The 22,937-nt window shown below is 57.4% G+C and overlaps 2 protein-coding genes across 2 annotated transcripts in view; both read left to right on the top strand.

The window, feature by feature from the left end:
• LOC148107454 (uncharacterized) overlaps positions 1-8,141 on the top strand; it is a 61,451-nt gene extending 53,310 nt beyond the window's left edge. The window contains 1 exon segment of the mRNA XM_087857165.1: positions 8,006-8,141. The gene's annotated coding sequence lies outside the window, so the exon portion shown is untranslated.
• The window catches only part of NCOR2 (nuclear receptor corepressor 2), a 172,146-nt gene that overhangs the window by 8,516 nt on the left and 140,693 nt on the right, over positions 1-22,937 (top strand). The window contains 3 exon segments of the mRNA XM_087857429.1: positions 12,537-12,750; positions 20,611-20,738; positions 22,344-22,521. Coding sequence (XP_087713555.1) covers positions 12,646-12,750; positions 20,611-20,738; positions 22,344-22,521 — 411 coding nt within the window. The 5' untranslated portion in view covers positions 12,537-12,645.

Here is a 22,937-nt window from a genome sequence, read left to right as displayed (position 1 = left end):
TCTGATTCCAGGGAGATTCATGGGTTAGAATTTGGGTTTTAAGGGGTTGCTATCTTAGGTGTCTTGGTTGCAGTTGGCAGACTCCCTGCTCCTCCTGCATTTAGCACAAAAGGCTCAGGGTAAGCTTCAGGCATGGTTGGATCCAGGGGTTCAGGTGGTGAGGTGCTCTCCATGGCCAATTCCTGGTAGCCTAAGACTACTCATCACAGCCTTGCAGCCCCGTGGAAGGTAAACCGGTTGTTCCCGACATTACAACGGGAGTTATGGGAGTGAGCTTTATGGGGTTGAGAAGTTAAGTGCTTGAGAGGTAAGCACTTCCCTAAACCAATGAATGTGGCCATGGTAGTGGTGCTGCTGGGGCTGCTGGGGCTGCTGCTGAGACTGTGCTGATTGGTCGGATCTGGGAGGTACGGTCAGCCTCCCTCAGAGAGCAGGATCAAGGGTGCAGGAGGGGTTGTAAGCCAAGAAATGTAGGGTGCACTTTGCAAGGAGTGGATGCTGGGTAGGCAGACAACAGCTGCGTCATGACCACGGCCAGCTCACTGCATGTGTTGGAGATGAGCCAGCTTGGGGTCCCTGCCCAGTCCCCCTTTCACAGCCAGCATGTGTCCTTTGGGGTGGAGGGTGTTACTTAAGATTCACTGGGTAAGTGGGCCCAGCCCCTTCCACTCCCTGTTTTAATTAGGGGCTTCTCAGGCCCCCTCCAAGCCACGTGGGAGAACGTTCCTGCCTGTCACTCTCCCCGCCACCCCCAGTTCCCCTGGGCTTTGCTGGGCTCTGTCTTGTGGCTTTCAGCTGACCACATGTCAGAAGCCACAGGTCACATCCTGGCAGCCCACGGGCTGTATTTGGATGTCAGACTGATTTATTGGGTTGGGTTTATAGTCCATGTTTTTGAAATAAAAATTGTAAACCGAGGGATGTCTCAAAAGTCAGACTTTCTTTGCCTGAAAGACTTGGAAGCTGTGATCCCCTGGGCCACATTCTCGAGTGGCCATGATGCCCCTGGCTGGGGCTGAGCAGCGGCCACCCCCTTCCCATGTCCTTCCACACGTGCAGCCCCCACCTGCCCCCCTCCTTGGCCCGACTCCTGCGTGGCTGTATGTATTCCAGTTGGGGCATGGTATCCTTGGCCCTCCTTTCTCTTCCCCTCCCTATTTCTGGCTCGGGACCCTCTTCCCTGGACCCTTGTCAGTCTCGCTCCCTCCACAAACTGATAATCAGGTCCCAGGGGAATGCTCGCCACTCCTGGGCACGGAAGCCTGTGTTTTCATCTGGAACTCCTGGCTGCAGGGGCCGGAGGGCCTTTCGGATTCTTGATCACTGCTCCACCATCAGAGACTAACTGATGAATGGAAGCCCTCGGGGAAATCGAGGGGCTCCTGTGATCCACATTTGAGCATTGGAAAGAGCGGATCAGAATGGACCCTTCCCCCTTGGCCAGGCATCTGGGGGGGCAGGAGGGGCCTTCCGGCCAGGCCTGTGGGAGGTGGGCCCCTGGAGGCTGGGGCTGGGGGGGGTGTGTGTGCATGGCCGGGCTGTTGTTGAGTGGGTGGGCTCCCGGTCCTGCAGGCCACTGCTGGCCAAGCTATTCTTAGCAGCGGGAACATTTGTCCTCCTTCACATGTGGTGGAGGACGTCCCCCAGAGATCTGCCCTGAAATACTCAGGACGACCCCATAAATTCCTCAGAAAGCTGTCCTTGAGGGCCCAGCGTGCGTGGAGGAGGGGCAGGAGGAGGCGTTTCCGGCAGCTGCACAGCTGTAGACACATTTGCCAGATGTTGATGCAGGGAGGTTGGTGGGAACCCAGAGTCTGCCGCCCCTGCTCCCTCGCGATGGCCCCCTTCACCCTCAGAGTCTTGGGGAGTGATGGGTGGGGCCGGCAGACTGGCAGTGGGTTTCAGGTCATCCCCTCCCCTGTGTCCCGGCCTCTCAGTCATCTCCGGAGGCTGCCTGGGTTGGAGGCAAGGTCTTGACTGTGGTCCCTCGCAGCGCTGGGCTAGGAGGGGCTGCTCCATAACAAGACCCCGGCAGGGCCTTTGGCAATACTGTCTCTTTTATGGGGCAGCCTGGGCACTGGGAGCCACCACAGGGCAACACCAGCCCAGCTGGGTGCCTGGGCTAGCAATCAGGGAGGCCTCCCTGGAGGAGGGGTGTGGTTTGTTTTGTTTTCTTGTTTTTTTAAATTTTAAATTGTGGTAAAATAGACATAACAAAAATTTTACCATCTCAACCGTTTTTTAAGTGTACAGTTTAGTAGTGTTAAGTACATTCACGTGGTTGTGCAACCATCACCACCTTTGTCTCCAGAGCTTTCTCATCTTGCAAAACAGAAACTGTCCCCGTTAAGCACAAACTCCCAATACCCTGTCCTCCAGGTCCCGGCAACCACCCTTCCACTTTCTGTCTTTATGAATCTGACTATTCTGGGCACCTCCTGTGAGTGAAATCATAGTGTTTGTCCTTTTGTGTCTGGCTTCTTTCACTCAGCAATGTCGAGAGCTGTACTCTGTGGCCCATTTACTCCTTGGTTGTTGGTTCATTCCCATCCAGGCAGTGAGGTGGACAGACCCGGGACCTGGAGCGCTGCATCCTTGACCATCCCAGGGTCCTGGATTAGGATGCAGTCACGGGCCGCCTGTGACTGGATGAGCACTCATGGTGAGTGGGCACCGTGCTGAGCCCCGACACGGCCGGCCGTGACTGGTGCCTGCTGCCCGCTCTGTTCCAAGCTCCGGGGGTGGTGGGTCAAGCCGTGTGCCCTGGCACACAGCTGGTGCCAACGCCCCACCCCCCATCACCCAGACACCCAGCCTCTTCTCCGGTCTCCCCCCTTCCCTCTGCAGAAAAAAATTGCTGTTTGGAAGGCCAGATGGAAGAGCTGGGCCTAATGGAAAACACGTCCCTCCCGGGGCGCCCAGAACCTAATGAGGAAGAGCCAGGAAAAATCCGGCGTCATGTTTGTGAAACACCCAGGAGGGAGGGCGCGTCGCGCGGCAGGGGCTCTCATGTGGAACCCAGTGACCCGGCGTGCGGGGACGGTTTGTTGCGACGGTGGCTCCTCTGTCTCTTTGCTTTAAAACTGAAAGGGGGGGAAAGGAGTCCAGGAGGGAGTGATTTTGAGCAGATCTGGCTGTGGTGGGGGAGTGGGGCTGTGCGGCCGAGCTGGCCCCAGCTCTGTGGACACGAATGTACCAGTTAAATGGGAGACGGAAGCGGGCCTCCTCGGCAGCCCTGAGCTGGGCCCCTGTTCTTCTCCCTTTGGAGGGTGTGTGTGGCTGGACCTGGCTGCCTTCTGGCTGCGTGACCTGGGGCAGGTGAGTTCACCTCTCTGAGCCTCGGTTTCCTGGTCTGTTGAACGGGGCAGCCTGGTTGGGTGAGGGAAATTGGAGCCTTCCCCTAGTGTGGGTGCCTGATAAATGTCACCTGTGGATCAGGTAGAACTGTGGGTAAACCGAGGCAGGCCGGAGGTACCTGGGGGGGCACAAAGCAGAATCTGGGAGTGGTGGGGGTTCTGGCTGTGGCTGAGGATCCTTTTGTGGGGAGGTGAGAGGTGGGGCAGGTGTGGGGGGGTGTGTTTGGTACCGGCCTCTGGTTTTCTGTGGAAGGTTGGTGCAGGCTATGGCCGGTCCGGGGCTCTGTCCTGCTACCTGGTCATGCTTGTGGACCTGGAGCTTTTGTCCCCGTGGCCCTGGGTGGTGTTCCCCTGGAGTGTCTGAGGTGGGCTGTGCTCAGGCCACCCTGCCCACTTTGCCAGATGCCTGGACCGTGTGGGCTGTGGGATCCAGCCGAGGAGGGCAGAGTCCGGCCATGCAGCACCAGCCTGCTGCATGCCTACCTTTTTTGGGGCCTCAGTTTCCCCGCCTGCAGGAAGAGGGTGTTGAGTGAGGGCAGCCCCCTCCTCCCTCGTCCAGAACCTGCGAGGCCCAGCCCACCCCTCCCTCAGGAAGCTCTCTGTCTTCTCTGTGTTCGGGTGAGGGTCTCCCCAGTCCTGCATACCCTCCTTGCTCTGGGGACTTGTTCTGCCATTTATTTGGTGGGGCCCAGCCTCGGTTTGCTCATCTGCAAAATGGGCAGAGTGATAGCACCTGCCCAGCGACTGACATTGCCACCATCATTGTTAACTTGCCTCCCCTGCCCCACCCCTCGTATTTTAAGAAGCGGAGGCTACTTGAGCCGTAGCCCTCATTTTGCGGACTCTTCTGTGGGTGTTGAGCTTTCCGTGGATCTGTCTCTCCCTGTTCTGATTCTGGAGTTTGGGACTGGAGGGGGCTTGGGGGGCAGTTCAGGTTTGGGGGTTCACGGGGGTGATGGTGCCCATGTGTGTCCCCAGCCGTGGCTGGTGGGGAGCCTCATGTGGGAGTATTAGTGGAATAAAAGTATGTTGGCTCTGGGGGTTGCTTTAAAAAGAGACCCAGAACACCGTGGACAGTGGGACAGTTCAGTCGATGTCCATCTGCTGATTTGTCTGTCACGTCTGTCCGTCCATCCATCCATCCATCCATCCATCCATCCATCCATCCATCCATCTCCTCCCCTTCCTCCCTCCCTCCTTCATCCATCCGTCCACCTGCCCCTCCTTCCCCCTCCATCCATTCTCTGTTGAGTACCTCGGTGAGGACGTGCTTTCTCTGTTGGGACAGGCCTGTCAATTGGGTGTCAGCTCTGGTTGGCAGCACTTTTTGTCCAGCTGGTCCACTGCCGTGACCCCAGTGCCTGGCACAGTGTCTGCACATCAGAGATGCTCAAATCATTCCCCGACTGGCCAGAATGGGGCAGAGACCCATTTGGAGTGGGTTTATCTTGGCTGGCCTCAGTTTGGGAGTGGGCAGATAGTACTCCTGAGTTCCGAGTATGGTGACCCCGGGCCACTCAGGGCTGCTGCTCTTTGCACAGAGCCGTGAGCAAGCCTTGGTTGGGCTCCTGGCTCCTCCTTGGGAGCCCAGTGAGCTCTCTGCTGGGTCAGTGTCATTGCTGCTGGGCCTGCCTTTTTGGGAGGGCAGGCAGGGGCCTGTTTTCTGTGGGACCCTAATGGTGGCTTTAGTAGTATTAAGATTCCAGGTGAGCTGGTCCTTTTACCTGCATACGATGCACAGAGGTCCCAGGCCCATTACTCCCTGATGGAGGGCACAGCGGAAATTTCCTTTAACACAGGGGCACCAGGGGCAGGCCTGATAGAGGAGACCTCGAACATCCCTGCTGCCCAGAGGGGTGGCACCTTCCTTTCTTGCTCAGAGTAAAGGCCTGTGTGAACTCATGGGGCCCTGGCTCACTCCAGTCTTACCATCCAGGCCTCCCTGCTGTTCCTTCTCCACCTCTGGGCCTTTGCACTGTCTGGTCCCTCTGCCTGGAACAGCTTCCCCAGACATCTGCATGCTTCCCTTTTCCCCTTTCTCTCCGCCTCCCCATCTTTGCTTAAAGACTCTTTCTAGTGAAGCTGTCTTGTTACACCCCCCCCCCCCCGCCACCCTGTGTCTGCTGTCTGCTCTCCTCATGCTTCTCTTTTTCTCCATGCCACAAACACCTTCTAGCATTCCTATCATGACTCCTGTCTTGCTCGTTAGAATGGCAGCTCAGCGAGGGCAGGGATTTGGGGTCTTTTTCTGGCTACTGCATCTCGGTACCTGCCCACGAAGGTTGCTGGAACTGTGTTTGACGGTGGTGAGCTGCTGGGGCAGGGGGCAGGGACTCTGCCTTCACCCCCCGCCCTCGGGGGCCATGCAGGTTTCTCCGGGCTCCCTGGGGCCGCCTTCCATGGGGCTTTCTGTGTCTCGGGGCTTAGCGGAGAGCCGGATCCCGGGCGTCCGCTCTGCGCCAGGAGGCCCTGCGGAAGGTGGCAGCAGATACTTGGCCAGCCCTCCATTTTTACAGCACGCCAGAAACTAGAAACTCAAGGTGGAAACAGTCGGCTTCGTTCTGGCTGGTGTTTCCGCCACATCTTAACCTCACATCCCAGAACAGCGTCCGCACGCACGTCCCCCTGCAGCTCTGGCTGTCCGTTCTCTGGGGCCAGGCTATGTGACAGATAATTGTGAGATGCCCACTGTGTGCCAGGCACTGGGCCAGGCTCTGCATTATAGCAGCGAACAAAACACGTGTTTATTGAACACCTACTGTATTGGGCTAAATAGGGCACCCCCCCACCCCCCAAGTTCATATCCACCCAGAGTCTGGGAATGTGATCGTATTTGGAAAGAGGGTCTTTGCAGATGTCATTAGTTAAGATGGGGTCATACTGGATGAGGGTGGGGTCCGGAATCCGATGACTGGGGTCCTTATCAGAGGAAAGGACACACAGACACGAGGGACGGGGCCAGGTGATGACTAGCAGGGCCACTAGCAGCTGGAGGAGGCAGGAAGGATCTCGGAGCTTCTGGGGGGAACGCGCCTGCCTGCACCTTGATTTGGGACTTGTGGCCTCCTGAACAGTGAGAGGATGCGTTTCGGTTGTTTTCAACCATCCAGTGTGTGGTCGTTTGTTGACCACCGTCCCAGGAACCTAACATACCCACCATGTGCTAGGCACTCGCAGGGGGTTCAGCAGTGAAGGAAAGCAGACGTTGGTCAGGTAGCTGCTGAATGGTCACACGCCCTTCTAGATGCTGAAGAGCAGCAGCGAGGGGGGCACGGGGTTCCTGGCGCGTCATTGTCTCTCCAGCCTGGGGCTGGGCTATCTCGGAGACTTGGGGGGGTGCGGGTGGGGGTACAAGAGACCACGCCCCCTGCGTGGGACCTGTGGCTTGTTCTGGCACCCCAGAGGGTTCTGATGAGCGTGCCTGTGTGTGCACGTGCTGAGGGCTTCTCTCGGGGTGATAGCTGAGTGTTAGCTCTGAGGCTCCCCCACCTGCTGTAAGTTCCGATGTCGGTGCCCATTCGTTACGGGAAAGTTTCGGGCTTGTGCGGCGCAGACAGCTGGCCTTTCATCATCTCCAAAGGCTGGGCTCAGGTCTGAAGGCTCCCAGGCACATTTCAGCAGTCTTGGCACCTTAACGAGCACCCCTCCCTCCCACATCCCCCCAAGTCTCTGAGACATCCCAACCCCAGCCTGCTGTAACTCCACCCTCCCCAGAGCTGAAGCAGGCCGCACACGACACAGAAAATCTATGGAATGTGGCTCGGTGGGGCCTCGGGGTCCTGCCTGGGGCTGGAGAGGAATGTGGGGGCAGGAGGCTCTGGCCTCACCTGGTGTTACTGGCGCTTGCCTGGACAGGTTCCCTTGTTTTTTGTTTTGTTTTGTTTTGTTTTTAAAGATTTTATTTATTTATTTGACAGAGACAGCCAGCGAGAGAGGGAACACAAGCAGGGGGAGTGGGAGAGGAAAAAGCAGTCTCCTAGTGGAGGAGCCTGATGTGGGGCTCGATCCCAGAACGCTGGGATCACGCTCTGAGCTGAAGGCAGACGCTTAATGACTGCGCCACCCAGGTGCCCCAAGGTTCCCTTGTTGAGCACCTGCTGTGTGCCAGGCCCACTGAGTGGCTGCAGGGATGCAGCAGAGAGCAAGGCAGACGAACCCCACAGCAGCGAGCTAGCTTCCTCCTGCGGATTTGGAAGCTTCTCCAAAGCCATGCCTGGACGGAACAAGGGATGTGAGGTTAGGATTGTGGGGCTCTCTTGTGGGCCGCTGAGTGGCTCTTGCGGGGTGCCGCCCCTGGGGCAGGTGTGGTAGAGGGCCACACTGGAGCCCCTGTGCTGTTTGTGGGGAGCCCCCACCGTGCGCCATTCATGGGGAGCCCCATTCCTGACCGTGCACGGGATCCCTTGGCGTGGGCAGCCCTGGCGTTCTTGGCCCTCCCCTGGCTGGCTTAGTGGCCCTGGTGCCGAGGTTTGTGGCTTGGATGTGTAAGGCGTGGGTGGGCCTCTGGTGCCCCATCTGGGGCCCTGGGGCTCGGAAGCATCCCACGCCACCTGGCTCAGCAAGTTCTTAACCTTGCCTGAGTGCCGTCTTTTCTCCTTGGAGCCCTGACCTTGCTGAGTTTGCCTCATTGAGCACCTGCTGTTTACCAGGTGTGATGGCAGCCCTTCGGAAGCATGCTGTCCTCCCAGCAGGCCAGTGGAGCAGGGCTCGTGATACGTAGCTGAAGAAACAGACTCCAAGGTGTGCGACATCCTGCCTGAGGAAGGGACAAAGGGTCCCTGCCTCTGGGTGAGCTCCATCCCGACTGTCCTGCCTGTGCCTGCTTCTCTTTCTCTGTTGCTGCTGCTCTAAGTCCCACCAGCATCCTCTCTGGCTTGGATGTCCGCAGTAGCCCCTGGGTCTCCTGACTCTCTGCATTGCCTGCTTGGAAAACACACTGACCCTTTATTTCCCCAGCCACTGTCCGTGGCTCCTCAGGGCCCTTAGAACAGAATCCATCCTTGCCGTGGCCCGTGAGCCTTGAGTGACTGTTTGCCCTCCCTGCCTTGTGCCCACTCAATGAGTTTCTCAAGCACACAGTGCCTGGTCTCACCTCTGGGCTCCCGTTTGGATGGCGGCCTCCACCCGACTCCCCCTGACTGTCTTGTGCCCGCTCTGGGAAATGCTCCCCAATGCCCCCTTGCCCTCCCGAGGCTGGGGTAGACTGAGCCTCCTTCTCTGAGCTCACAGTTTGCTGTTTGTCTGCCCCCGCGGCACCCTGCCAGGGCACCAGGACACTCTGTGGCTGGGCCCTGCCTCATTCACTCACTTGGGGCTCAGCTTGCAGTGGGGACCCCAAAGCTTCTGTAAATAAATGGGTGCCCACCACCCTTTCCTGGCCCCAAAGCCACCAGACCCACAGTGGTTATTGGGGCTGCCGTGTCCTATACCTGTTGCAGTCTCGGTTCGCCTTCAGAACGCCTTCCAGCCCACCCCAGATCCAGGGTACCCTCCTGCCGTCCTGTGGGGCTCCCTCGTCTCCTCTTTCCCTGTCTTTGATGAAGGAGCGTCCTATTTCTTCTTGTTGTTCGCATTCAAACCTTGCTGAAGTCAGTGCTTAAATTTATCTTTCCATTCACAATGTTAGGCAAATACTACGCTTACCTAATTTTAACACATTTCCCTCACTGCGTGGCGAGCCTGGTGGTCGTTAGCAGTCCCTGCCCACCCCCTCAGCCCTGCAAGCCTCCGGTCTGTTTTCTGTCTCTGTGGGTCTGCCTATTCTGGATACTTCCTGTAAGTGGACTCAGGCACGATCTGGCCCTTTGTGACCGGCTGCTTTCACTTAGCGTGACTTTTTCAAGGTTTTCAAGGTTCATCCGTGGTGTGGCCTGTGTCAGTGACTTATTTCTTTTTGTGACCAAATCGTGTTCCACTGTGTGGATGGACCACAGTTTGTTTATCCATTCATCTGTTGATGGACTTTTGGGCGGTTTCCACCTTTTGGCTGTTGTGAATAATGCTGCTGTGAACGTTCGTATACATGTGTTTGTTTGAGTCCCAGTTTTCTGTTCTTTTGGGTATGTGCCCAGGAGTGGAATTGCTGGGTCATTTGGTAATTCTATGTTTAACTTTTGGAGGAACCGCCAAAATGTTTTCCTAAAAAAAAAAAACTTTTTTTTTTTTTTTTTTTGAGCTGGCAATAAATGTGACTGAGGTTGGGAGGGATGGAAATTGGGTTTATTAAATAAGCTCGTGGTGAATGAAGGAGGCACTCAGAGTCCCCTGGCTTTGGGGACAACCTGTGTGTGAGGACACTGGGCCAGGGAGCTGCTGGGGTGACCTGTTTATTGATGGCTGAAGCCCCCCAAGCTTGGCAGTGGACACACCGTGAGTCTTGAGGGAGTGGGAAGCCAGCCAGACTCTGGCCTTGGTGTGAGGAGGGTGGGAATGCCGCCGAGGATTCTCCAGGGCTGGTTTGGAAAGGTGTCACCTCCCTGGCTTCTGGAGCCCACGTGCACTGCACGCGTGAGCATCTGGCAGAGGCCTGCCTTCTCCAGTCGGTGTTTTGTTAGGCAAAGGAAGTCAGGAAAGCTGAGGGTAAATCAGACTTCTCTGCCGCCTTCTGCAGTGCAGAATCAGATAGCGGTTTGGAAGTTGCCTGTGGTGCTCCTGGAGGAAGGCAAACAGTGTGAGCATCTCTCCCACCGAAGTGCTGGCCTCATCTCCTCGGAGAGAGGGGGCAACTGTTGAAAGCCCAGACAGAGAGCAGACTAAAATCTGCATCGCTGCATTGTATGACCGGGGTTCCCTGGGCTTGGAGATGAACTGAATCAATGGGAATTCTGGAACAGGGGCCAGCAGCAGTGGCCACACCTGCCCCTCTGCCAAGGCCAGTTTCTTGTCTCTGGGCTGCAGGACAGATGCTGCATTGCCCTTGGTGGTAACGGGCAGGGGCAGCTCTTTCCCCTCTTCTGCATCAGGGCATCACTATCACTGGGCTAGAGCTACTACAGAGACGGTTCTAGTGATAGTGACACCAGCTCATAAGAATTACACGGTACATCCTGTTGGCTGGGAAAAGCCCACGTGGGCAACTTCCTGAGGTGCTTGCAGGTGCATTGGTCTGTGACTCCTTTCTTCCCTGGGCGAGTCAGAACTTTTGGTAGCAAGTGACAGGAACCCAGGTTGGGCTGGCAAAGCAAAACACACGGGGAACTTCTCAGTTCTCCTAAACGAATGAGCAGGCTTCGATTGCCTTCAGGCATGGCAGTCATCAGGACCCAACTGTGCTCTCTACACCTGCAGCTCTGCGTTCCGGCCGGTTGGTGTCATTGTTGGACAGGCACCTGCCATGAGGTGGCCCCCAGAGCTGCAGGCTTTCATCTTCCCAGCTTAGTCCCAAGCGGAGCCACCCCTTCTGCTTCCCCCCCAGCAAAAGTCTCAAGACTGCTTCTCATTGGCCTACTTTGGGTCACATGCCCATCCCTGAACCAATCCCTGGCCCAGGGGATGCAGGAATCTGATTGGCCAGGCCTGGATCACATGACCACTTCTGGAGCCCGGAGAGGGAGCATGGTTCCGGGAAAGTACTTGCTGAGTCTACAGCAGCGGAAGATGGGGGTGGGAAGTGGGACGCAGGTAGGCCCCCAGACAGGGGTCTCCCTCCTCTGACCACTGGGATCTCTGCCCTCCCTCCCAGCATTCTTTCACATTAGACGCCCCCACCCCCCACCCCGCCACCAGGCAGATCACTAGTGGAGGATCCAGGCGTCCGCCCCCTTGGAGGAGGACAGTCGTCAGCAGCAGGGCAGGGCGATGAGAGACGCCGTGAGGTTACAGGGAGCAGGGAGTACGTTCTATTTACCAGATCGGGAGCTGCAACCCCAGACCTCCCCAGCACGCGGGAGCATCCAGGGGCGGGGCCTCTGCACCATCTTGGGTTTTCCTTAGCTGGGGGATGAGGGCTGCACGTGGCGGGGCCTGAGGGACACCCCTTTTCTAAGTGGCTGCTGAGGGTGGAGTGTGGAGGAGGCCTGGGCCGTGCCCCTGGGCTCTCGCTCCGGGCTTGGGCAGTGGAGCAAGTAGGAACCGCGGGCAGGCTGATGGAGAGGGGGGGGGGGATCCTAGGCAGGAAGGAGGCCCCCAGAGATTTCCGGGCAAAGGCAGCTTCTGTCTAAGGGCCTCCTCGCTCCCTCGACTTGAGTCCTTTCTTCTTCCTGAGCTCCAGTTTCCCCACCTATAAAGATATTAGACTGTTGCTCGAGATTGTTTCCAGCCTAGACCGGGGCAGAAGGCATGGTTTACCTGCCCCCCCAGCAGCCATTTGGGGCCTCGCTGGCTCTTGTCCATCCTTAGCTCTTTCCCCACCGTGCCCCCCACCCCTGCGCAATCCCCTTACTCCCAGCTCTGCTCATGCACAGGGTCGCGGGAAGGCCCAGGCAGGCCTGCGGGGTCACACTGTGACCTTTGTCCTGCTGGAGCTGAACCTGGCCACCACGGCCCAGGACACTCATGTGTGCCTCTTAGGACAGGCCCCCAGCAGCCTGCCTGAACTGGGTGCTTTCGGAGAACTTTGCCTTGGTGACTCAGAAATCTGCAGAGGTCATGGGGTGAGGTCGGGTGGGTCAACAGGGTTTGGGACCCTTGGAGGGGAAGGGGCAGCACCCATAGAGTTGGGGTTCCGTGGGGTGAGGGGTGGGCCAGGAGGGCTTGGGACTCTTTGGAGAGGGGAGAAGCAGCATCCACAGAGTCGGGGTTCCACTGGCTGAGGTCTGGTGGGCTGAGGGGGCTTGGGAGCCATCTGGTGGGGGGCAGTACTCTCAGAGTGGAGGTTCCATGGGGGTGAGGTCAGGTGAGCTAAGGGGGCTTGGGAGTCATCTGGTGGGGGGCAGTGCCCCCGCAGAGCTGGGGTTTCTGTGCCTGCTGAGTGAGGGCCTTGGTTGTGGGTGGGGGCATGGTGTTCCCTGATGTGGCTCCTGTGGCAGCTGCTGGCCTGGTCTGTGGCTCAGGAGTCCCTCAAATGTCCGTTGCATCTCTTGCTATCAGTGGGCAGGAAGCACCCCGGTGTCATGGAGGAAGAAGGACCTGTGTGCTTGCGCTTCCTCAGGGACGAAAAGAACGACTAGGGAGCCCCACCAGAGTTCCCGGAGGGGCCATGGCCCTGTGGCTGATCTTGTTTCTTTTCTGGTTTTCTCTCAGGTGCCTGTGACAGGCAGGCCCACGAGCAGATGACAAGGACTGGTTTTTAACCTTGGTGGCCGCTGAGAGGGAGATTATTGGGGCCCAAGAGCCCCGGACACTCACCGCCATGTCGGGATCCACGCAGCCTGTGGCGCAGACGTGGAGGGCCACTGAGCCCCGCTACCCGCCCCACGGCATTTCCTACCCTGTGCAGATCGCCCGGCCGCATACGGTAAGTAACGGGTGTGTCTGTTCCCCGGGGCCACCTTTGGGGCCTTGTTTTCTCACCTAGTCCCCATGAGGGCTGGTGTGTCTCCAGTGGTATCCGGCCAGGGCTCACTGTGTCCCCCGAGGGGAAGTGGGTGCCACGGCAGAGACCACTGGCATCTGGAACTTCCGGTAAAATCTCTTAGCTCCCACTTTAAAGCTGGGAAGATGGAGACTGGGGCTGGGATGAGCTGGGATCTCGGTCTTTCAGAGGCAGCAGTGGAATTTTTGTACAAACATGGAGCACCTGTTCTATACTTCCCTGGTGGCCAGCCTTCCCTGGACCCCTTCTTGCTTTGGGGGGGCCATTGCTGACAGCCCCTTGCCTCCCTGATCCCTGGCCCCGGAGCTCGTTCACTGTGGTGATGCTCGGGGCTCCGAGATGATAAAGCTCATGTTGTGTCTGCAGCCCTGATTTGGGGATCTGGGGTGTTGGTTCTGTTCCCCGAGGAGCCGCCCCATCTCTCGGGGATGACCTACCTAGGGGAAGGCAGAAGTGTTCTCATGTGCCGGTCTGCACACGTGTGTGCCCTCGATCAGCTTTCCCAAGCTGCACCCTGCTCTGCCTGTCGCCCCTCGCAGTGGCTCCATTTCGTGCCTTCACCTCTAGCTGCATGGTGTGGCTGTGAGGATGGGCCTTTGGTTCTGCTCTTTTGGCATTTATTGAGTACCTACTGGGTACCATGACCTTGGTTCTTGCCAGAGGGCTCTTAGGGTCTTGGGCCTCCCCAGTCAACCAACTGGCAGCACAGTGAGGAATGTGGGGCCTTGCGGTTGTAGCTGGGGGAGAGGTTGGCTCTGCTGGTGTGTGTGTGTGTGTGTGTGTGTGTGTGTGTGTGTGTATGTGTGTATGTGTGTGCGTGCGCGCATGCGTGCATGTGTACTGCTTGGCGTGGTTCCTCCTCATGAGAAGAGAGGAAGTGGTGTGGGAGGGCATTTCCATCAGCGTGTGAACCCACTGGCCCAGCGCGAGGGTGTCCCAGACGTAGCGGCCTCTTGAGAATTTGGGCTTCCCGGATGCTTTACAGAGCCAGCTGGGCCATTATGGAGTCCTGTTGCAAGAACTTGCCCCTGCGTAGAGTCTTCAGATTCTGACAAACAGCCCAACGAAAGAGCAGCTTGCATTATTATCCCATTTTGCAGATGAGGGGACTGAGGCCAGAAGATGGAACCACAGGCCTCGGGTGAGATCACTGCTGGGAGACCGTCCACTTCAGCTTCAGGGTTGTGAACCCCGGTCACTGTTCTCTCTGTTTATTGGGCACCTACTGTGTGCCCAGGGCCAAGGAGTATGCTCCTGGGGGCGAGTTATTATCATGTAGTGTTGAGACCTTCACTGTGATCACCGGCAGCAACAACAGAACTGTGGCCTCTCATTTATTGAGCACCTATGGCAGGACAGATGTTCTGTTCAGAGCCTTCTGTGGGGACAGCTGCACTTGCTGCTTGGAATCACCCCGGAGTGGGTCTCGTATGCTCTCTGTCTGTAGGTGAGGAACGTTTGGTAGGTGAGGAAACAGGCCCAGTGGCTTACCCCTCCAGAGCTTCAGTTTTCTATTCATAAAACGGGGTGTTAAGAGCACCTGTCTCCTAGATTCTCGTGGGGATTAAATGTAAGGCTGGATGAGTGCTTATGGTGTACACTCTGCCCGATGTGTCCATTTGTTATCATTTCTCGTTACTGTCACTGTTACTGCAGCCGCCTGGAGGGGCTGCCTCTCCTGAGGACCACTGGCGGATGCCTCTGGCTTCTCTCTTGTTCCCTCCTGCTGGGTTCTCACCCCTCTCCCACCCCCTTCCCTGCGGGCACAGCCTTGGGAGGTCCTCCAGTCCTTATAGCCCCTGCTCTCCCGCCTTCCCTCCTGCCCTTTGCCTCAGCTGGGACCTCTCCCGGTTGTTTGGGGTCACTGGCTGACCCATGACATCTCCTGTTCTTCCCCCGCTGGGCTATCAGTGACGCAGGATATGGCTGGACAGGACCCAGCAGTCACCACCCACTCCAGGCAGGAGGCTGAGGCCAGGGGTGAGCGGGGCCATGGGGGCAGCTGTGGGGTGGGGCGTTCCTGTCCTGTGTGTGGTGGCAGCCGTGGGGCCCCAATCCCTGACCACCCTGCCTTGTGCCAGGGTGGCTCAGCCCTCTTTGTCACCTGAAAGGTAGAATCCTGGGCACCCTGAGGATTGTGGGGGATCTTGGCTGTCCTGGGCATGTCTCCCAGCTGGAGCCACTTGCCCTTAGCTGGTGGGAGGTCACCATTGTGTCTGTAATCTGAAGGTTCCTCCCCACTGTAGCCCCATGCCCTCTAACCACTTCCCATCAGACCATTTTACAGGCGGGGTGTGTGAGATGCCTCCCTTTTTTTTGAGTCTAGAAGACAGAGGGTGGAAGAAAGGGGAAGTCAAGGCACAGGGAGATAAATGCCCCATCCAAGAGCTAGGCAGGAGCCCAGTGTCTGGCTCCTAGCATAGCAGCTAAGGCAGGAAGTGGGAGGAAGGGGAGGGGCCTGAGCCTGGTGACCTGTGACCTTCCTGGGGCTCAGTCCTCTCCCACACACACTCCTAAAAGGTTACCTTCAGGGATCGCACCTCCTGGGTCCAGAGATCTCTTTCAATGTGCTCTGGGCCCAGGGCTGCGTGGATGGCCAGTCCCCCTTGGAGTCCATAGATTCCAGATGTGGCTTTGACTCTCTGTTCCTTCCAACCTCCTGAGCGACACTGGGCCGCTCACTTAGCCCGTGGGGCAGCCTCAGTTTTCTTATTTGCCGTATGGGGTTGTGGGTGTGGGCCTCAGTGGAGGATGTTTGCAAGGTGCTCAGGGCAGGGTCTGCATGCAGCAAGCATTCGGTAGTCCTCTTTCCTCCTGGCAGGGTGACAGGAGCCCCAAGGAGGGCCTCTCTGTCTTTGGGGCTGCAGGACCCTGAACTCTGAGGGGCAGTGAGAATTGTCCCGTCTGCTGGCCCACCACCTCCAGGCTGGAGCCTGCTGGCTCATGGTGCAAATGGAAGGCATAATTCTAGGCGTGCTTGCAGGCAGAGGCCTGGACCCCGAGGCTTTGGGAAGCCCACCATTCCCCTGACCGCTTTAGACACGTGCTCAGCCCCTCTGAGTCGGACACCAGCTTCGGCACAGTGCACATTGCTTGTTGAAGACCACCTTCTCTACCCTCGGAATCCCTCTGTGCCCTGCTCTCTCCACCTCTGTGGTCTTGGCTTCCCTCAAAGAATCAGGACCCCACATCTTTTCCTGAGGGTCTCCCAGGATGGAGGGTTCCGACATCCCCCCCGCCTTGCCTCTTATCAGGCTTTCTATGGACTTCTCCTCCGAGTCTGCCAGGACCATCTGAACTTCCCTGAGTTCTTGTAGTCCTTGTGCTGAAGGACTGTGTTAAAGTCAAAAGGTTCAAAGTCTGACATCCAGCGCTACCCCTTTCTGCTGTGTGGCCTTGGGCAAGTTATTTAACCTCTCTGTGCCTGAGTGTAGAAGGGTAGTTAAGAGCACAGGCTCTGGAGCCAGACTGCTTGCATTCATAATCTGCCTTAATGATATCCTAGCTGTGGAATTTTGGACAAGCTTTACCACCTCATGCCTCAGTTTCCCCATTACTTGAGCAAGGTAATTATAGGATTCTGAGGTTCAGATTAGCTGACTTGGGCGGTGGTCTTCACACAGTGCCAGACAGAATTAGCGCACACTGATATCAGGTCATAATGATGGTGATTTCGATGATGACGCTATTATTACAACAACAACTTTGGATGAATATCCTTTTCCACGTTGCCTGTGGGCTCTTCCTCTAGAGGAGAGGTCAGCAAACCTTCTCTGCAACTGTTGCAGGCTTTTCAGGCCGTTTGGTCTGTGTCACAACTGCTCAGCTCTGCTGCCCTCGTGGCTTGAAAGCAGCTCGCCAAGATGCAAAGGGATGGCCAAGCGCCGAGCCTGGCTTTGGCCTTGGGCCCCGTTTCTGACTCTTGCCCTGGATCGGTGCTTGTCAGACTCTTCGTGGGAAGGATCCATCTGTCTGACTTGCCGTTTGCCCCAAGCCGGCCCGTGGGCTTACCGTGTATGCCCCAGCTCTTGGATGCGGGGACTGGTTGTGGCCAAGGCTGGCAGTGCGCATGCGGGCTGTTGCACAAATGCACGTGTCTTCTGTATCCACCTCGTCACAAGCCAGCAGCATCATGGGCCTCATGTGGAGTAGCGCTGCTCTGGCTTGAGGGTCAGAGACCCAGGAGCCTGCCTGGGCCAGAGGGAGATGCGGACACACGTAGGCAGCTGGGGACACACGTAGGCAGCTGGGGGTGGGGAGTGGAGTATCGGAGCTCTGCCCGTGTCCTAAGCGCTGCGTGTGGTTTCTCTCCCTCACCTGTGTGGCCCTTCCTCCATCTCGGTTCTAGGTGCTTGGGGATGGCTTTGACAGGTATGGGGGGGTGGTGTTTGGCCTCCCGAGGAGGCCTCTTGGGTGCCCCCATGCTGGGAGCTTTACTCATTCATTTAGTATTTATTAGGCACCTCATGTACCTACTTTTGTAGGCCCTGGGAACGGAGCTGTGAGCAAACCAGAAGCATCCCTGCCTTAGGCAGCCGTGTTCTCACGGGGGAACAATGAGCAGGGAAGGAGGAGGGAGAGATGGCTGAGGTTGCAGGGGTTCTAACTGAAGCCAGGACTAGGGAAGGAGGCCTCACTGAGAAGCTGACATTGGAGTCAGAACCTGGAGGGAACTAGAGGGCCAGGCATGGGGAAATGTGGCTAAAGAATGTTCCAGGCAGAGGGATCAGTGCATGCAAAGGCCCTGAGGTGTCTTGATCATAGCCCCACTCTTCCAGGAAGGACCTATGAGTCCTTTCCCTGCCACATATAGCTCTAGGTGTTTCCCCAATCCCTTCTGGGGTGAGAAGCCGTATCCCAGGGGCCAGTGAGGAGCACCCCTCCTCCTAGCACAGCTGCAAAGAAAATCCTCCTCCCAGCCTCTCCTTCAAACATCTCCCAGAATCCAGACCCAGCTTGGATTTGACCTGAGGCTCAGATGCCCCAGCCCCTCTGTCCTTGTTGCCCCACAGGATCTAGGTAGGGACGTGCCAGATGGGGTTCCCTCCTGGCTAAGTTGCTTTTCCAGCCCCATGTTACCTTCCCGGGACTTTTAGGGGCATAATTTATCGGCAAGCCCCAATTCCCAGTGTCAGAGGCACCACGGCTGGGTAGAAGCCAGCAGAGGCGAGTGGGGGTCTCACCCAGAGACATTTTTCCTCCCCTGATTTTCTGAGCAGCAGCTTTGGAAGCACCTGGTGAGGGCAGGGGAGGCCTCTTCTCCCGAAGTCTGGTTTGCTGCGGTCACCGTGTGGGGTTGGTTCAGGACCAGCCCCCTGCTCCTCCCTGCCCCCCAGCAGGAAGCCAGCTTGGCCCAGTCTTGTGTCTCAGAACCTCCCTTCCCTGCTGTGTGACCTGGGCAAGTCACTTAACTTCTCTGTACCTGATTTTTCATGTTTGTGTGGGACTGTGCACGATACCCACCTCATGGTGTTGCTGTAGGGATTAAATTAATTAGTACATTTAAAACTTCCAGTGCAGGCGGACACAGGCATTTACGTACGTTGGGTGTTCTTACTACTTTGTTAACTCACGTAGAGTGTTCCCGCTCAGAGATGTGGCTGGGAGGCTCGTAGCTCACGTGCCTGATGGATCCAGTCTCATGTGACTACAGTGAGCCCCTCTTTGGGTCAGTCTGTCTCTGGGGGTCTTCTCAATTCTTGCCTTCCTGTGGAGCTTCCACACACCCTTGGGGGTCCCTGGGCTCAGCCCTGGGGACCAGCTTCAGGCCCTGGGGTGGAGTTTAGTGAGGACCCTGCAGATGGCCCCTGAGATGCTGCTTGGAGGGACTTTGCAAACAAGCATATCCCGCTTACCTCCTAAACTGGGAAACGGAGGCTAGAAAGCTCGTGAAGTGGCCTCTCTGCTGCTCCCCCCGCCCCAAAGGCCCCGTGTGCCTCTTCCCGCCTCCGCTGGCAGTTATCAGCACTGTCTTGCTGCGGCCCTCCCGAGGGATTGGATTGTCTGTCTCTCTGCCGCTTTGCTCATTTTGCTTTTGTGCGAAAGAGCCGGGTGGAGAAAATCTTCCCTCCTGGCAGACTGCAAAGCCTGCTGATTCCTTCTCACACCTCTGTACGTGTGCGCGAGATCTTTGCCTGGCAGCCTTGCCAGCGTGATCCCAGAGGCCTGCACTCCCTCCCTCGAGGCCCTTCTTCTCCTTGTCCTTCCCGCCTGCCGCCCTGCACGAGCACCGGGTGCCTTGTACTAGACGTCCTCACAGGGCAGGGGGAGGCCGAGCCCTTCTCTGCCTTCTGGAAGCTGCCCTTCATCTTGGGGGCAGTCCTTTGGAGAGTTAAGGGAGGGGGTGAGTGGTAGGAGGCACAGAGGCCTTCTTCCCGGTCAGGCACCCACTTCAAAGATGAGGAAACAAGTGTCGGAGGGCTTGAGTGTTGGACAGCCCGCTCCAGCCTGAGGCGCCTTGCAGCTTTATCTCACGTCGGGCTTCCTCAGTGTTTCCAGCCTCTGAAGTTGACGGGGTCCATGTTCATTCCATTTACTCATCTGCTGTAGACATTGGCCTCCCAGTCTGTTCCACACTTGGTTTGGGAGGTCTGAAACACATACGTTCCCAGCACACCTGCCTGATACCATCTGACCACTTTACAGAAATAACCGCTTAAAAGAAAAAAAAAACAGACAACAGAAGAATGACTAGATTTTATGGAAAATAGGAAGAACGAGGAGAGGTGCCAAGAAGAATATAAGTCACACACGGTACCAGCCTCCCCAAGCCTCACCTGTGTCAGACATCACTAACTGACTGCCGCACACAATAGAACTGAGCGTTCTAGGCAGACAGAGTTAATCGATTTGGGTTGGTACAGTGGGAAGCCAGTCCTGTTTTCTCTTTTGAAAGACTTGTTTCTACCCTTTAAAAATTTTTTAAGGATTTATTTATTTGAGAGACAGTGAGAGAGCATGAGTTGGAGGAGGGGCATAGGGAGAGGGGGAGAATCTCAAGTAGGCTCCCCGCTGAGCGCAGCGTCCCTCACGGGGCTTGATTTCGGGACCCTGAGATCATGACCTGAGTCAAAATCAAGAGCCGGACACCTAACTGCCAGAGCCACGCGGGTGCTCCTCTGTCCTTTTTTAAAAAAAGCCTTTTAATGTGTTTCAAATCTGGATGCAGTTGACAATCAGGGTCCATCTAATTTGTTAACGTTTAGTCTTCCCCAGAGAGTCACGGACACCAGGTGGCATTTTCCTGAAGAAGGAGGGTTTTGCCTGCAGTTTCCTTCTGACTTTGATCTGTGCTTCTGTATGTGACACGTGTGTGGCTTTTCCTATCGCAGACCAGACGCGGGAAGCCCAAGGCGGCGCCTTGTCCTGGAAACTGGCCTTGGAGCCTCCCAGGCCGTCCGGTGCTGGTGGTGTCTCGTGCACACACCCTGCTCCCTTAGTGCCCAGTTGGTAGACACGCAAGTTGTGGCTTATGCAGCCGTCTGCTGACGCGCGGGCTTGGCGGTCTCCTCTGGAAAGAGGGTGTAATCGCAGAGCGCTGTGGGTGCCGGGGTGGCGGGGAGTGAGGGACCGAGGCTGTGCACCACAGGGTGCAGGTCAGCTGGCGATCGACCCCGGGCACGCCCTCTGGCCACTCTGGGCCTCCGGAGCCGCGTGTGGACGTGGCCCATGGCCCAGCGCAGAAGCGAGCACTGGGCGGGGAGCATGTGACTCTGCCCCCTGTGCCTGTGACTGTGCAGTGGGCTGTCTTCACTCACTCACTTCCTGGGCCTCTCGTCGCAGGACGTCGGGCTGCTCGAGTACCAGCACCACCCCCGTGACTACACCTCACACCTGTCGCCTGGCTCCATCATCCAGCCCCAGAGGAGGAGGCCCTCCCTGCTCTCCGAATTTCAGCCTGGGAATGAAAGGTGAGGAGAAGCTTGTACATCGCCTAGCTCGGAGCCGCGGCCTCATTTCTCTTGTCGGGGAATGGAGAGCTGTGCTGGAGCAGGAGCTGGCGTGCTGTGAAATGGGGGTGGTTGGACTGTGCTCGCCTTTGTCCTGGGGCCTTTGTCCTGGGGCCCGCCTTCTGACTTCCCGCCACGGGCCATCAGTGGTCTCTGGGTGTGTGCCGAGGCAGGAGGGGTTGACCATCAAGATGTGGAGGAACAGGGCTGGGGTGCCGGTTGTGAGGGACATGTCTGCACCAGGGTGCCCACAGGGAGCCCCTTTCCTTCCCTCCCTTTGTCCTCTCCTTTCCTCTGCGGCCTGTTCTGTCCCTCAGCTACCAGACAAGGTGTGTGCCCGTTGCTGGTATCTGCCTGTTGCAGAAAGGCCTGCCTTTCCTTAAATCCAGGTGGGAGGACAGGAGCCAGTGCAGCAGGATGGGGACCCCAGTGAGGGGAGGACTGAGGTCAGAGCAGGGACCCAAGATGCCAGAGATCATAACAGTACTAACTGCTAATAATGAGTCCTGCCATCTGGCACATGCTGGCCCATTCTAGGCTGTGGGCACACAGTGGGGATCCAGGTAGACGGTCCAGCCTTCAGGGAGCCTGCAGTCTAGCAGGGGAGATACACCACAAACACCATACAAGATCACTCCAGAAGGAGGGACGTGACCTGTTCATTACATGCAGGGTGGGGTTGGTATTACATCTCCGGCTGGGGTGTCAGGAAAGGCCTCTCAGAGGAGGGGTGCTTGTCCAATATGTAGCTGGTCATCCAGAGAGCTGGATGGGCACTGGTAAGGGCACTCCAGGCAGAGGGAACAGCACGTGCAAAGGTCCAGAGGGGAGAATGTGCTTGGAGTGTTCAGGGAGGGCACGAACTTGGAAAGCATTTCAGCAGGGGCGGGCAGTGTTCAGGCTGTCTGGTAAAGGGCAAGAGCTGGAGGTAGAGTCTGGGAGTCCTGGCTCTGCTGTGTGTGCTTAGGCAAGGCATGCCCTCTCTGGGCCATTTTGTCCTCTGCATACTGGGGAGCCGGTTAAGGAGAGCCAGTCGGGAGTGAGTAGGCTGGACAGCTCCTGTCTCTGCCCCAGGCAGCCTGGCTGAGTTGAGGGGGCAAGGCCACATTCAGCAGCCAGAGCACCGTGGTTGGCTAGTGATGTCTGCCCTGGGCGAGTGATGTGCAGACGACGTCATTGTGTGTGTTATCATCTGTGTTGGACCCACAAGGCTTTTCGGATTTGGCTGTGCACATGAATCAGCCGGGGTTCTTGTTTCCATGCAGAGTCTGACTCAGTAGGTCTGCGGTGGGACTCCAGGCTCTGCGTTTGTAACCAGCTCCAGGTGGGCTGCTGGTCGTGGGCCGCGCGTGGTGACGAGGGAGTGGGGAATCACCAGTACATCCTCTTCCTGTAAACATAGTGAACGCTGACTCGCAGGAAGACAGGTCTGTGATTGAGTCCTGCCTCGCCGTGTGCCCTTCCACAGATGGGCACTTCTCTCTCGGGGTCTAAGAGGGGCTGGCGCCCAGCAGATGCTCAGCGGAGGGCAGTAGATGCGATGCCCTGTGTCCTTGCCTCCTGTAGGTCCCAGGAGCTTCACCTGCGACCTGAGACCCACTCATACCTGCCCGAGCTGGGCAAGTCAGAGATGGAGTTCATTGAGAGCAAGCGCCCTCGCCTGGAGCTGCTGCCCGACCCCCTGCTGCGGCCCTCACCCCTGCTGGCTGCGGGCCAGCCTGGGGGCTCTGAGGACCTGTCCAAGGTAAGGCCTGGCCCCAGACGGAACTCCAGAAGATCTGGGTTTTCTTCTGTGATTGGACTGGGTGCAAGGTGAGGGGTGGGCGTGCTGGGCTGGGGCACAACGTTGGCAAGAGGCTGGGAGGGGGGGACTGAGTGCATGGTGCCCCAGGGCTGGGCAGAGGCTGGGCCTGGGCCAAGATCGGCTCTGCAGGCCACTTCTTGGCTGGAGAGGGACCTACCTTGGTGTGTCCGGCCTGCGGGGCCACCATGCGGCCTGTGCTGTAAAGAGCTCCTTCACTTGACTCCTCTTTAAAATGCAGAGTTGATCCGAGATGGTAGGGGGAGAACGTGCATAGCTTAAGCGCCTGTGGCAGCTGCTGTGGGAGGTTCTTCTGTTATTTCAGTAAATCTCAGGACAGTTGAGGCTGGAAGCTTCTT

The sequence above is a fragment of the Ursus americanus genome, chromosome 30, assembly GCF_024610735.1.
Source record: "Ursus americanus isolate L20-20 chromosome 30, mUrsAme1.1.p, whole genome shotgun sequence".
NCBI classification, from domain to species: domain Eukaryota; kingdom Metazoa; phylum Chordata; class Mammalia; order Carnivora; family Ursidae; genus Ursus; species Ursus americanus.
This window is presented reverse-complemented; position numbering and strand designations above follow the sequence as displayed.